At 36.2% G+C, this 15,630-nt stretch overlaps 1 protein-coding gene across 1 annotated transcript in view; it reads left to right on the plus strand.

Moving 5' to 3' along the window:
- POLN (DNA polymerase nu) overlaps nucleotides 1-15,630 on the plus strand; it is a 345,265-nt gene that overhangs the window by 23,563 nt on the left and 306,072 nt on the right. The window contains exons 5-9 of the mRNA XM_043972229.1: nucleotides 3,599-3,711; nucleotides 7,056-7,213; nucleotides 11,608-11,670; nucleotides 13,022-13,082; nucleotides 14,982-15,046. Coding sequence (XP_043828164.1) covers nucleotides 3,599-3,711; nucleotides 7,056-7,213; nucleotides 11,608-11,670; nucleotides 13,022-13,082; nucleotides 14,982-15,046 — 460 coding nt within the window. The remainder of the gene's footprint in view (nucleotides 1-3,598; nucleotides 3,712-7,055; nucleotides 7,214-11,607; nucleotides 11,671-13,021; nucleotides 13,083-14,981; nucleotides 15,047-15,630) is intronic.

A 15,630-nucleotide genomic window follows, 5' to 3' on the forward strand; every position in this document is an offset into this window, starting at 1 on the left:
AACCACATCCATGTAAGATGGCAAACTTCTGACTGCTTCTGGTCATTTCCCCATCTCCCTCTCCTTGGACCTCCTTGTTCCCAGAGATATTACAATATTGAAATTAGGCCAAATAACCCTAGAACAACTTCTAAATGTTCAGTTGAAAGGAAGAGTCAATCGATGTGACAAACTTCATTGTTGTCTTATTTCAAGAAACTGTCGGGGGGCGGCTAGGTGGCGCAGTGGATAAAGCACCGGCCTTGGATTCAGGAGTACCTGAGTTCAAATCCGGCCTCAGACACTTGACTTACTAGCTGTGTGACCCTGGGCAAGTCACTTAACCCTCATTGCCCTGCCCCCCCCCAAAAGGTGTTTTCTTTAAAAATTTTATTGATTTTCTTTTTTGGGGGGCATCATAATTTTCTCCCTTTCTCCTCCCAGAGAGTCATCCCATTTAACAAATATTATTTTTTCTTTTCTTTTTTTTTTTTGAGGCAATTGGGGTTATGTGACTTGCCCAGGGTCACACAGCCAGTAAGTGTTAAGTGTCTGAGGCTGGACCTGAACTGAGATCCTCCTGAATCCAGGGCCAGCGCTCTATCCACTGTGCCACCTAGCTGCCCCCAACAAATATTATTTTTTAAAGACAAAAAAACCCAAGAAAATGTAGAGGAAAAAAATCAGCATAACCTATTAACATATTGAAAAAGTCCAAATACATTTGTAATGTGCAGTATTTGTACACCTCTTTCCTCCACAAAGGGATAGGTTAGTGGCGTCCTCATGTTTTGAATCATCCTTGATCTTTGTCATTTTGCTACATTGAGTTTTGATTGTGTGTGTGTGTTTCTTTCCATTTACATTGTTATAGTTACTGTGTGATAAGGCAGTTAGGTGGTTCAGTGGATAGAGCTCTGAGACTCATCTTCCTCAGTTCAAATCTAGTCTCAAACACTAGCTGTGTCACTCTGGGCAAATCACTAATCTTGTTTGCCTTCCTTTGTTTATCTGTAAAATGACCTGGAGAAGGAAATGGCAAACTACTTCAGTATCTTTACCAAGAAAACCCTAAATGGAGTCAGGAAGAGTTGGACACGACTGAAAATGACTTAGCAACAACAACAAAGTTACTGTGCATATTGTTTTCTTGGCATTTGGTATCTAGGAGTCTAGGAATCCAGGCCAGGTGTTAGAGCTAATTTAGTGTCAATACCTTGAAGAAGACATGGTGATCTCTGGGAACAACCTTCAGGACTTCAGACTATTAGAAGGATTCATCCAACAATTGTGCCATATGTGGACATGAATTTGGTGGAAGCATTGATATGTAGGAACTGAGCTAAGGTTCAAAGCTACTCCTGTAGAGACTGAGAGGAGACTATATCCCAGAGATGTTTGGAAGAAATGTTTGTATGTATATTCTTGCTATATCATTGAAGTAAACATTCCTATGTAAAAGCTATATGATGTTAAGTGGTTAAATGGAACTAATCACACTGACCTCTAACACACAGGGGAACACAGGGAGTGGGGCCTTGAGCCAATGTCAGAGAAAAGAATTTTTTTTCAACCTCCTCAGGGTACCAAAGGACCCTGAGGGAGAGAAATATAATAGGCCTGATTCTTGAGAGAGTGGAGCCAGAGTCAACCATGTTACATATTTCTATATATTAGAAATCTGGCTGTGAGGACAAATATTCCAAAACAGCTACTAGCAATGACCTATTTAGATAACTATTGATTAGCAGCATTGACTATTTTTGAAAGTGCCTTACATAGTACCACATGCTCTACAAGAATATGAAAGAAATTCTAATTAAATTTTATTTTTAGTAATTGAGAGTCAGGGACTATGGGTTTTAGGCCAGAATACCACAGCTGGGTCACATCTCTCTCAATAAATTTCAGTTGTTTTCTATTCCCTCTAAGATAAAATGTAAACTCCTCTATTTGGTTTCTAAAGTCTTTTACCACCTGATTTTATCTTGTCTTTCCAGTCTCATTAGATGTTACTCTCCTTCTTGGACTCTAAGGTTCTGCCAAATTGATCTTTTCTCTGTTCTGCACACATGGCCTTCCATCTCCTGTCTCTGTGGGTTTGCACTGTCCCCCATGCCTGGAATGTACTCACTCAATAAACATTTATTAAGTGCCTACTATGTGCAGTGCCCTGTGCTTAAGTGCCAGAGATACAGAAAGTGGCAAAAGATAATCTCTTTTCTCAAGGAGCTTACAATCTAATGGGGGAGACACTATTCAAGCAAATATATACGAAGCAAGATATATACAAGATAAATAGGAATAATTAACAGAGGAAAGGCACTGAGATTCAATAGGAAATGGAGAATACTTCCTATAGAAGGTTTTAGTTTGGACTTACAGGAAGCCAAAAAGGTCAGTAGTCAGAGAAAAGAGAGAGAGAGCATTCTCGGCATGGGGGACAGTCAGAGAAATCTGGAGCCAAGAGCTGGAGTATCTTGTTTGTGGAATAGCCAGGAGACCATGTTACTAGTTCAGAGAGTATGTGTCAGGGGATGAAGGTATAAGAAGATTGGAAGAGGGTTAGCTTATGAAGGACTTTGAAGTCACTGGGGTCAATAGAGGAGGTGTGTGTGTGTGTGTGTGTGTGTGTGTGTGTGTGTGTGTGTGTGTGTGTGAGTGTGAGAGAGAGAGACAGAGAGACAGAGACAGAGACAGAGACATGATTGGGCTGACGTACTTTAGGAAAATCACTTTAGTGGTTCTCTATTGCCCCTCGCTTCTGCCTTATGGAGTCCTTCACTTTAAAAACTCAGCTTACATACCAGCTTCTATAGAAAGCCATTCCTGATCTTCCCTCACAACTATCTTGTTTTTAACTTCTTTGTATTTATTTTATATGTATTTTGTAACTATTTTAATATGTACTTGTTATGTCCCCTTGAGAGCACAGATTATTTCATTTTTTTGTCCTTGTATCCCCCCCACATAGTATCTCCCTATATGTGCCTAGCACATAGTAAAATGCTTATTGATTAATTGACTGGTGCTTAGTTTCTTTATTGCTAACAGATGAGAGTAAGACTAAATGATCCTCGAGGTCTCTTCCAGATTTAAAATGATGATGATGATGATGATGATGATGATGATAAGAATAATTAACATAGTGCTAAGCACTTAACAATTATGTCATTTTATCTCACAACAACCCTGGGAGGTCAGTGATATTGTTATCCCCATTTTATAAATAAGGAAAATGAAGTAAACAGAAGCTAAGTAAAATTATAATTCTAATTAAGGTAGAATTAATAGCTCCTGGATTTTTTTTTCCTTAGGGCAGCTAAGTGATACAGCAGATAGAGCTCTGGATTTGGAGTCAGGGAGACCTGAGATCAAATCTGGCCTCAGACACTTACTAGCTGTGTGACCCTGTTTGCCTCATTTTCCTCATGCATAAAATGAGCTTGAGAAGGAAATGGCAAACCACTCCAGCATCTTTGCCAAGAAAATCCCAAATGGGGTCATGAAGAATGGAGCACAGCTGAACAGCAACAAATAACAGTTTTGTGATACAATTATGACATTTTTTTCAAATGAATAAGTATTTAAACTAATGACATAATTTTTGTCCTTACAGAACTGTACTGTTTCAAATACTGAAATGTAAATATACTGTTGTTTGCTTTAATGCTAAAGAGTTTGTGAAAACAGTCCTCCAAGTTTATGGCAGTTGTGGTCATTGGAAACATGGTAAGTGCAACTTTATACTTAGATTTCATTCTCATGAGGATGGTCCGGGAATGGAATGTTTTGGTAAATGCAGAAGTCCAGTTAGTGGAGAATTGCTGTATACATTTGTTTCAAAAGACCCTATATGAGACTGTGTGATGGACTTGTAGTCATAAGACGAGGGTTCAAATACTGGGCATCTCCGGACAGGTCACTTGACTTCTCTAAGCCTCTGTTTCCTCATCTATAAAGTAAAAAGTTTGGACTCAGTAAGGTCTGCAGTCCCTTCCAGCTCTAACTCTGTGACCCTATGTTATATAATGAAGAACTATCTACTTTGGAATATCAGCTAATAACTCATGTCTGAGCTCCTTAGAAATCATCTAGTCTCAGGTACTAAGCACCTTGCCTATGGTAATGCAGCAGGAAAGTGGCAGAGCCAGTCTCTTGAGCTAGATCATGATCATTGTCTTATCACCTAAATATTGTACTCCAGGGCTCTGCCTTGTGCCCTTTGATCTTCTGTCTACTCTTTACTGGTATTGGCATTGGTATGAGTATGGGTTTGGTTATCTTTATGCAAAGAAATCCCCAAACTGCATAACCAGCATTCATCTCTCCTGGGCTCCATATGTGCATCTTTTTTTTTTTTTAAAGTGAGGCAATTGGGGTTAAGTGACTTGCCCAGGGTCACACAGCTAGTAAGTGTTAAGTGTCTCAGGCCGGATTTGAACTCAGGTACTCCTGACTCCAGGGCTGTTGCTCTATCCACTGCGCCACCTAGCTGCCCCCATATGTGCATCTTTAACTGCTTGCTGGTCACCTTTTCCTGGACATTTCAAACATAAAATGTCCAAACTGGAACTCATTAACTTATCTTTTAAACTGTTTTCCTAATTTTCCTATTTCTATCAAAGACACAACTATCTAATCATCCAGATGCACAACTTTGACTTTCCATCATAACCTATATCCAGTCAGTTGCCATATCTTATTGATTCTTTTGTGCTCATTGTCTTCCCTCCATTTGCATGGCCACTACACTTGTTTAGGCTCTATCTGGTCTCTTTGCCTGTAGTCTTTGCCCTTTTCAACCTGTTTTTTTCATGCGGCTGCCAAAGTGATATTCCTAAAGCACATATCTGGTCATGTTGCTCCCTTGCTCAAGAAGCTTTAGTGATTCCTTGATCTTTTTAGGATAAAATATAAACTCCTCTGTTTGGCATTTAACATTCTTCAAAATGTTTCCAGCCTATCTTTCTAGACTGATTGCATGTTATTTTCCTCCTTATGTATTCTGTGTTCCAGTTAAACTAGCCTATTTGCCATTTCTCATATACATCTTGCCGTCTCCTGACATATAAGTCATAAACACACAGAATACATATTTACTTTCCTATGTGAATACCCCTAATAAAATGTAAGTTCCTTGAAGACAGGGACTGTTTAATTATTTTGTCTTTATATCTCATGCCTAGCATAGGGTCTGGTATATAGCTGGCAGTCAATAAAAGTTTGGTCAATTGAATTGAAGTGCTGTGTCCAGAGTTATACAGGTAAGAAGTGGCAGAGCCAAACTCAAACACAATGACAGTAGGCTACCTTCTTCCATACCCTGCTGCCTTTCCACAAAAGGCTTTTCAATATGAAATAGCTCTTTTGTTTATTAATCATGTAAACTTTGTATCTTGTAAAGCCATTATAATCTTATCTGTGGGCAGCCTTTGTACCCTCTATGGCTCTTGCCTATTTCTCATTCCTGAAGCACATACCAACAGCCTTAAATCTTTTGTGATTTTTTGGGAACCAAACTGCTGACACAACATGAGACCTCCTATGGTTCCTCTGAGCTCTAAGCATACAACATCTAATTGTAAACTTTTTTATTAAAAATTATATTGGTGAGAAGTTATTCAGAGATCCTGTCCTAAAAAGTGGGGATTAAAGTAAAGCCACTAATGAAACTAGGGGAAAATTAGGGAACTGTGTTCTGGATCCAACTTCAAGGCATTATTTATTATCTTTAATGCACAATACATGCCTCCATAGGACATTAGTAAACTTTTGGACTGATATGGCTTAAAGATATCAGTCAAGGATAACATCAGTGTGATAAAAAGCTTAGTGTACAGGTAATAACAAAGGCTAAATTTGGTGTCAACAACTTGTTGCCTTTGAGGTTCCCATGAGCTAAATCTCTTTTTAAAAATTTTCTAGGATATGTATCTATAGTTATTTAGCATGGAAAGTGTTTTGTAGGAAATAGGTGACTGCAAGCAGTATGCCTTTTAGGGGCTATGGGAAAGCCTTTGCCTAAAAAGTCTTCTGCAACCTGCTGTTTAAACCAGCTGCTATTTCTACCAAAACATACTGCAACTGTAGAACTAGATTATTTTATCTTGCTTTGCTCACAACTCTTTGGGACAGGTGTACAACTAATATTATCCACATTTTGCAAATGAGGGAACTCAGATTTAGAGAGGTCAAACCACTTTCCCATGTATTTATAGAGTAAGTGTAAAAGCCATGACTTGAATCCAGATTTTGTAACTTTAAATCAAACTCTCTTTCTACTGCAACTCTGCTTCAACAAAATGTTCACGTCTTACTTGATCTTCATATAACATCTACTTGAAGTAGGTAGTTAAAAATTATTATTAATTTCATTTTACAGACTAGGATACTGAATCTTGGAGAAGTGACTTGCTTTACCCAAGGGTAGATAGCTATCAAGTGACAGAACCAGAATTCAATCCTAGTTTTTTGACTTCAAATCCAAGTTCCTTTCTCTTTATCTTAGTTCATAACTCAACTAATCTGTTTCCCTTTAACATGAAAGAACCTCTCTAATATTTTAAGCTGTTATCTTTAATTTATGACTTGATGTGTTTCTGATCACTCACCAAAAAAGGCCTTTGATAGAGAAGAGAAGAAGATGATTCTTGATAATTGAAGAAGTAAGGAGATATCTCAAACAAAGGGAGAGGTTGCATGCAGTTCAGAGTTAGTTTGCATCTATAAAATTAGGTTAATAAAAACAGTCAATCACTTTTGTGGTAATAGAGGAAGTATATACAAATACACATATATCAGTTTCTATAATATACTATATAGGTACCCATGTATATGTGTGTAATATACATGTGTATGTATACACACATACATATATACATATATAAATACACAAAATTATGTTCCTCACAAGACACCAGTATTTCAGAAATGTGGCATTTCTCCCTTGTTGTTAACAAAATTTAATATCCTTTTAGAAACTTAAAAGATAGATTGATTACTTCCATGGTTTTTTGCTTCTATATTCTTTTTAAAAATTTCTGTATAACTTTTCCCCTCTTCTTTTCCTTTAGTTGCTGATTTTGTGGTTTTAGATCCTAGAATTGCAGCATGGCTTCTTGATCCTAGTGATACTATTTCTTCCTTTGAAGATTTAGTAAGAAAATATTTTGAAGAATCAGTCACAATGAAAATGAATAACACAAGTGGTAGTTCTTCACACAGTATAGTGGTGAGTCATTTTTAAAATAGTTACAGGTTTAAGAACAACTTTGCAGAAAAATACATGATTATAAAAGAGGGATAAACCACTTTTTGGAATTCTTAGCCCCAAAAGGGGGCTTAAGTAATTACTTTATAGAATTACAAAATCTTTTTTAAATTAACCTTTTTATTTAAAGTTTTGAGTTTTTCCCCTCTCTGAGGCAGTAAACAATTAGATATGTTATACACGTAAACCGTGTGAAACATTTCTATATTTGTCATTTTGTATAAGAAGACTTGAGTAAAAGAAAAACATGAAAGAAAGTGAAAAACAGCATACTTCAGTCTGCTCAATCAATATCAGTTTTCTCTGGAAGCAGTATACTTCATTATTAGTCTTTTGGAATTGTCTTGGATCATTGTATTGCTGAGAAGAGCTAAGTCTATCACAGTTGATCATCACACAATGTTGCTGTTACTGTGTACAATGTTCTCTTGGTTCTGCTCACTTCACTCAGCATTTATTCATGTAAAGTCTTTACAGGTTTTTCTGGAATTATCCTGTTTGTCATTTCTTATAGCACAATAATATTCCATTACAATTATATACCACAGCTTGTTTAGCCATTACCCACTTGATGGGCATTCCCTTGATTTCCAGTTTTTAGCCACCACAAAAAGAGCTGCTATAAATATTTTTGTAAAAAAAGGTCCTTTTCTCTTCTTTGAATGTCTTTGGGACATAGACCTAGCAGTGGTATTGCTGGATCAAAGAGTATGCACAATTTTATAGCCCTTTGGGCATAGTTCCAGATTGCTCTCCAGTATGGTTGGATCAATTCACAGCTCTACCAATAGTGGATTAGCATCCCAGTTTTCCTACGTCCCCTCCAACCTCCAACATTTTCCGTTTTTGTCATATTAGCCCTTCTGATAGAAATTGTTTTAATTTGCATTTCTCTGATCACTAGTGATTTAGAGCATTTTTTCATATGACTATGGGTAGTTTTGACTTCTTTGTCTGAAATCTGTCCATATCCTTTGAGCATTTCTCAATTGGGGAATGACTTATAGTCTTATAAATTTGAATCAATTCTCTACAAATTTGAGAAATGAGGCCTTTATCAGAGATATCTTTTATAAAAATTCTTTCCCAGTTCTCTGCTTTCCTTATAATCTTGGTTGCATTGGTTTTGTTTGTGAAAAAGCTTTTTAATTCTACATAATCATAATTATCTATTTTACATTTTGTAATACTCTGCATATCTTCTTTGGTTCTAAATCCTTTCTCTGTCCATAAGTTTGACAGATAAATGATTCCATGCTCTCTTAATTTGCTTATGGCATCACCCTTTATGTGTAAACCATGAACCCTTATTTTGGTATGTGGTATGAAATTCTGTACCTAGTTTCTGCCACATTATCTTCCAGTTTTCTCAGCTGTTTTTGTCAAGTAATGAGTTTTTCTTCCAAAAGCTTGAATAACTTTGGGTTTTTAATGTACTTGATTACTATAGTCATTTATTATTGTGCAATTTATATTCTATATTTATATTCTATTCCATGGATCCACCTTTCTTTCTTAGCCAGTAAGTACTACATTGTTTTGATAATTACCATTTTATAATATAGTTTGAGATTTGGTATTGCAAGATCACCTTTTTTCATTTTTTTCATTGTTTCCCTTGATACCCTTGAGCTTTTGTTCTTCCAGATGAATTTTGTTATTATTTTTTAGATCTATAAAATATTTTTGATAATTTGGTTGGTATGGAATTAATAAGATTATGGTATTATGGTATTAATAAGATTAATTTAGGTAGGATTGTCATTTTATTATATTGGCTCAGCCTATCCATGAGCAATTAATATTTTTCCAATTGTTTAGCTCTGTCTTTTTTGTGTGAAAAGTGTTTTATAGTTGTGTTTATTTATTTCCTGGGTTTGTGTTAGCAGGTATTTTATATTGTCTACAGTTTTATTTTATTTATTATTTTTTGGAGGTAAAAAGCATGTTTTTTATCTTACCCCTAGGAACTTTTTAAGAAAAATAAAAGTATTTTAAAAATTATTTTCCAGTTACATGTAAGAATAGTTTTCAACACTTGTTTTCATAGAATTTTTAATTCCAAATTTTTCTCCCACTCTCCCTTCCCTCCCTCCTCCCCAAGACAGAAAGCAATCTGATATCGGTTATATATGTGCAATCACATTAAACATATTTCTGCATTAGTCATATTGTGAAAGAAGAATCAGAGCACAAGGGAAAAACCTCAAAAAAGAAGGAAAAAACAGCCTAGAAGTAGAAACAGTATGGTTCAATCTGCATTCATAATCCACAGTTCTTTTTTCTGGATGTGGAGAACATTTTCCATCATGAGTTCTTTGGAATTGTCTTGGGTCATTGTACTGCTGAGAAAAGCCAAGTCTATCACCATTGTCTACAGTTATTTTAAATGGAATTTTTCTTTCTGTCTGTTGCTCCTGGACTTTCTTGGTAATATATAGAAATGCTCTTGATTTATGTGAGTTTATTTTGTATACTGCCACTTTGCTAAAGTTGTTAATAATTTCAAGTAGCTCTTTAGTTGATTCTCTAGGATTTTCTAATTATAACATCATATCATCTGCAAAGAGTTAGTTTTGTTTCCTCATTGCCTAGTCTAATTCTTTTGATTTCCTTTTCTTATTGCTTTATCTAACATTTGTAGTACAATATTAAATAACAGAGGTGATAATTGGCATCCTTGCCTCATCCCTGATTGTATTGGGAAGGTTTCTAGCTTATCCCCATTACAGATAATACTTGCTGATGGTTTTTAGATAACTAGTGCTTATCATTTTAAAGTAAGCTCCATTTATTCCTATGCTCTCTAGTGTTTTTAATAGGAATGGGTGCTGCATTTTGTTAAAGTCTTTTTCTGCATCTATTGAGATAATCATATGATTTCTGTTGGTTTTGTTATTGATATAGTCAATTATGCTGATAGTTTTCCTAATATGGAACCAGCCCTGCATTCTTGGTATAAATCCCACCTGGTCATAGTATATGATCCTTTTGATATATTTCTGTAATCTCTTTGGTTGTATTTTATTTAGAATTTTTGTTTTGATATTCATTAGGGAAATTGGTTTATAATTTTCTCTGTTTTGGCTCTTCCTGCTTTGGGTATCAGCACCATATTTGTCTCATAAAAAGAATTTGGTAGGACTCCTTTTTTACTTGTTTTCCCAAATAGTTTATATAGTACTGTGAATCCATCTGGTCCTGGGGATTTTTTTCTTAGGAAGTTCATTGATTACTTGTTCAATTTCTTTTTTCTAAGATTGAATTAAGTATATTATTTCTTCTGTTAATCTGGGTAATTTACATTTTTGTAAGTATTCATCCATTTTATATAGATTGTCAAATTTATTAGCATATAATTGTGCAAAATAGTTCCTAATAATTGTCTTAATTTCCTTTTCATTGGTGGTGAGTTCACCCCTTTGCTTTTTGATACTAGTAATTTGTTTTTCTTCTTTCCTTTTAAAAATCAAATTAACCAATGATTTATCTATTTTATTGCTTTTTTCATAAAACCAGCTTCTAGTTTTATTTATTAATTCAATGGTTTTCTTACTTTCAATTTGACTAATCTCTCCTTTGATTTTCAGGATTTCCAATTTGGTGTTTAATTGGGCATTTTAAATTTGTTTATTTTCTAGTTTTTCTAGTTGCATACCTAGTTCATTGATTTCATTTTTCTCTTTTGTGTTGATGTAAACAATTAGAGGTATACATTTCCCCTAAGTACCACTTTGTACCCATAAATATTTTGTTGTTGTTGTTTTTGTGGGGCAATGAGGGTTAAGTGACTTCCCCAGGGTCACACAGATAGTAAGTGTCAAGTGTTTGAGGCCGAATTGGAACTCAGATCCTCCTGAATCCAGGGCTGGTGTTTTATCCACTGTGCCACCTAGCTGCCTCTATCCCGTAAATTTTTATTTGTTGTCTCATTGTTGTCATTAAAATTTTTTTTTTTTACCTTTTTGTATTCCTAGTGCTTGGTACTATGCCTGGCATATAGCAAGTGTTTAATATTTATTGACTAGCTGACCACTGGGAAAACTTTGATTCTCTCCTAATCCCACCTCCCCCAAATCACCTTCTGGCTTCAGCAGGTGCCCATTTGTAGGCTCTGCACTCTGGGGCAATGACTGGCAAGAGCCCTGCCTTTCCCCTTTTTGTTACTGAACTTTCATTGTCAGTTGCTATGATGCAGATATGATAGAGAAAATTCTTAGGCTAGTATTATTTTTTGGTGGGGTGGAGGGAAATGTTTTCTTTGATAAGCCTTCTAGGTTTGAATAGCCTTTTATAGTGGGATAAGTATCACCATCGTTTACCTATTAATTTTATATTATGATTTTTTTTATCAGAACCTATGTTCAGACTTGAGGATCCTTTACAGACTTACAGTGGATCTTTGTTCTAAATTAAAGGTAAGAATTTGAATATGTTTATATTTAATTAATTTAGTTGAAAGTGAGGAAGATGCTTTTCAACTAGCTTTTTAACACAAGAAGCAGCCATATTACCTGCAGTATCTGAAAGTGAAGGATAAGATAGGAAGATATAAGATAAAGTAACTTCCCTGTCCTTTTACAAAAGAGGAGGCCGGGATGATAAGATACTAAGTTAGAGGATAAGTGTTTCTATGGAAAGAAAATAATTCCAATAATGTCTAGTGCCCTAAAATCTATTAGGATCTATTCTTTTTTTTTTTTTTTTGGTGGGGCAATGAGGTTTAAGTGACTTGCCCAGGGTCACACAGCTAGTAAGTGTCAAGTATCTGAGATTAGATTTGAACTCAGGTCCTCCTGAATCCAGGGCCAGTGCTTTATCCACTGGACATTTTTTACTAGGTTGCTTCATTTCAGATACTGCCATTGATATAAAATGTGAGAATTAACATTTCCTAATTTTGCCTTTTGAAAATGTAGATAGGGGCAGCTAGCTGGCACAGTGAATAGAGCACCAGCCCTGGAGTCAGGAGGACCTGAGTTCAAATCCGGCCTCAGACGTTTAACACTTACTAGCTGTATGACCCTGGGCAAGTCACTTAACCCTCATTGCCCCACAAAAAAAAAAAAAAAAGAAAATGTAGATAAAATCTTGGGTTTTGTTGTTGTGTCTGACTCTTCATGACCCTATTTGGTATTTCTTGGCAAAGATACTGAAGTAGTTTGCCATTTCCTTCTCTGGCTTATTTTACGGATGAGGAAACTGAGGCAAGCATGGTTAAGTTATTTGCCCAGGGTCATACAACTAGTAAGTTTCTGAGGCTAATTTAAACTTATGTCTTCCTGATTCTAGGCTTGGAGCTCTATCCACTGTGCCATCTAGCTGCCTCAAAAAGGCTGCAGTGATCTAAATTTATATCCTGGAGCCCCCAAGGAAAAGTTTCAAAAAGAGCCTGGCTTTATCCTATGGATTGAAAAATAAATAGCTCTCCTTCTATAGACCCCTTGCCTGAAGGCTCTGCTCAGATGCAGTTTCTCCTGATATCTATTAGGAAACAATGGAATAAAATAGAATTGAAGTGAATAGTTAGAAATTTTATTTTGGGAGAACTCAAGACCACTGAAATTTGATTTCCATTTTAGCTGAAACTTCTTATGTAGTATTTAGACTGTTTGCTCCAGTTATTAAAATGTGAAATTCTCTTTAGTTTGTGATTTCTCTTCATAATGATATCTGTAGTGCTCTCTCACTATCATATTTGGTGTGCTTTACTATAAAGTATATTAATAGAAAATAGTAATGTCTTTGTGAATTTTTCCTACAACACAGGTTTGTGGTCTGTGGCAATTATTTTATACTTTGGAACTTCCTCTGATACCCATTTTGGCAGGTAAGAAGATAACATTGAAAGAGAAAAGTTTTACAGTCGAGACTTCAGAAATCTCCCTTATATTGTGATTATTGCTTAACCGATCCATATTTAGCTTCTTTCCTTTCTCGTTCATCATTGTGGCAACGTTGACATTCCTAAAACACAGATTTGATTAGGTCATTTGGCTGCTCAGCAGTTTCAGTGCCTGCAGGTTAAAATACAAACTTCTGTGTTTGATATTTCAAATCTGTCATAATCTGGCTCAGCCCCTCTTTCCAGGAATAATTAATTCTACCTTATCCTTCTTTATATACTCTGTGTTCTAGCCAAACCAGACTACTTGCTGTTCCTCATACATGATATGATCTCTCCCATCCTTATGTCTGGAATGCTCTCCTTCCTCACCTCCTCCTCTTGGAACCCGTAGATTCCTCCAATGCTCAGCTCTACTGCCACCACCTTCAAGAGTCCTTTTCTGTGTTGTCCCCTCTCCAAATGCTGTGTATATATTTTGTATTTATTTTTATATGTTGTATTTACTTCTCTTTATGTTTTCTCCCATTAGGATGTAAGCTCCTTGACAGTAGATTCTGTTTCATTTTTGTCATTATATCCCTAGTGCCTAGCCACAGTACCTGACATATAGTAAGGGCTTGTTGAAATGATTGGAATCTATTGGGTCTAATTCTCTCTTTCACTAGGAATGATGATTACAATAGATTATCTTAAGTGCTGATGAAACTGAAATCAGCCTTTCTGTGTTCCTCAGTTATCCTATCTGTCAAATAATAGAGACTAGATAGTCCTTAAGTTTTCTCCCTACTTTGACATTCTGTGTTCAAAAATTTCTTCAAGTTCTGATATTCTGTGATCTATAATTCTCTCCTATAGCCTTTGATTTGTTTGGACAGCTGACAGAAATGGAAAAAAATGTGTTGATCTTGGTCTACGACTGTCCTGCTGTATTGTGAACAAGGGAAGGGCCATCTTCCTATATTTGCAATAAAGATAGTTTAATTTCTATAGTATTTTCAAGTTTACAAAATGCTTTCTTCTCAACTACCTTGTAAGGCAGTATTATTTATTCTAATTTTACTGATGAGGAAACTGAGGCTCAGAGAGGCATAATGACTTGACCAGTATTTCATATGGTATGAGTCTCAAACAAATATGGTTAACTCCAGTAGTCCAGTATATCTTTCCTTATTCCCCATCTGGTTATGCCCCTCTTTTCCACTAGGGAGCACAATGGAGCTGTCTTTGTTTCTTATAGAATTATTGCAAGGCTTCATTTTCTCTCTCTGCTTCCTTGACCTTCATTTGCTTTACTCTTGTTCACACACTATATACATATTGTGGAAATTTATTTTGATTTGGGGACCCTACCTTTAGGCTGAGATTAGAAAGCCTTAGGCCCTCAGGGTCTCTCCCCCTCCTCCTCAGCTTCAGCTGAGCCAGAAAGCCTCGTGGGCTGTACAAGACGCCAGGTCAGACAGCTGGGGGGAAAAAAGCCCCCAGCTCCCTCTGACCTGAGCGGAGTTATCTGAGAGATTGTGACTAGCCATACAATTTGTATCTCAAATACTTGACCAAATGAAGGACTTTGAGTGATGTTATTGTAAGAAGATTTTGGCCAATTCAATGTTACATGGAATGGACCTGTATAGATCCATTCCTGCCTACAAGAAGTTAAACTGATTACTTCAAAAGTTATTTGTTGGGGCAGCTAGGTGGCGCAGTGGATAAAGCACTAGCCCTGGATTCAGGAGTACCTGAGTTCAAATCCAGCCTCAGACACTTGACACTTACTAGCTGTGTGACCCTGGGCAAGTCACTTAACCCTAATTGCCTCACCAAAAAAAAAAGGTTATTTGTTAATGTATATGAATAATATCTATTTTGTTCTATGAATTTCAGTAATGGAAACCCACAAAATTCAAGTGAACAAAGAAGAAATGAAGAGAACATCAAAGCTTCTTGGGGTAAGTTAGGATTTTTGACATTACTTTCTGTGTTAGGATCATTTTTCATTTAAAATGGGTTTATCCAACTACAGGTTGTGCTTCCTTAAGTTTGAAATAAGAAGAGAAGAACTTGTATGATTTTCTCCTCTCATTTCCCCACTAACTTCAGGGTAACTTTGAACACCTTCCATTCTGGACTCTTAGAAGGTCCATGCAACACAGTGAGACAAGAGCCAGAGTTCCATCTACTTACTTGGAACAAAGCCCTTCGAGTCTAATAGGAAGGACTAGAGTAGAGACCCTGCCCAAACCACTACTGGTGTTGTTGACAGGAGAGTGATGAGACCAATGTGATACAGAATTAGGATATACCCTGCATGCCTCAAAGAAAGGTAAGGAAGAAGGCAAGAAAGTGGTGAAACGAGGAAGAAGAAAGTGGAACAAAAAATGGAGTGTATTTGAGACTGGTTTCCATCAGCTTAGAAATGGGGTTTCATGAATTAAAATAAAAGAAATGGGGTTAAAGTCTTCCCAAAAAGCCCAAACTTTTCATTTTCTCCTTCCCTCTGTTTATCAAATTTCTTCCCATCTTTAAAGGCAAA

This window comes from Dromiciops gliroides, chromosome 6, assembly GCF_019393635.1.
Source record: "Dromiciops gliroides isolate mDroGli1 chromosome 6, mDroGli1.pri, whole genome shotgun sequence".
Classification (NCBI taxonomy): Eukaryota; Metazoa; Chordata; class Mammalia; order Microbiotheria; family Microbiotheriidae; genus Dromiciops; species Dromiciops gliroides.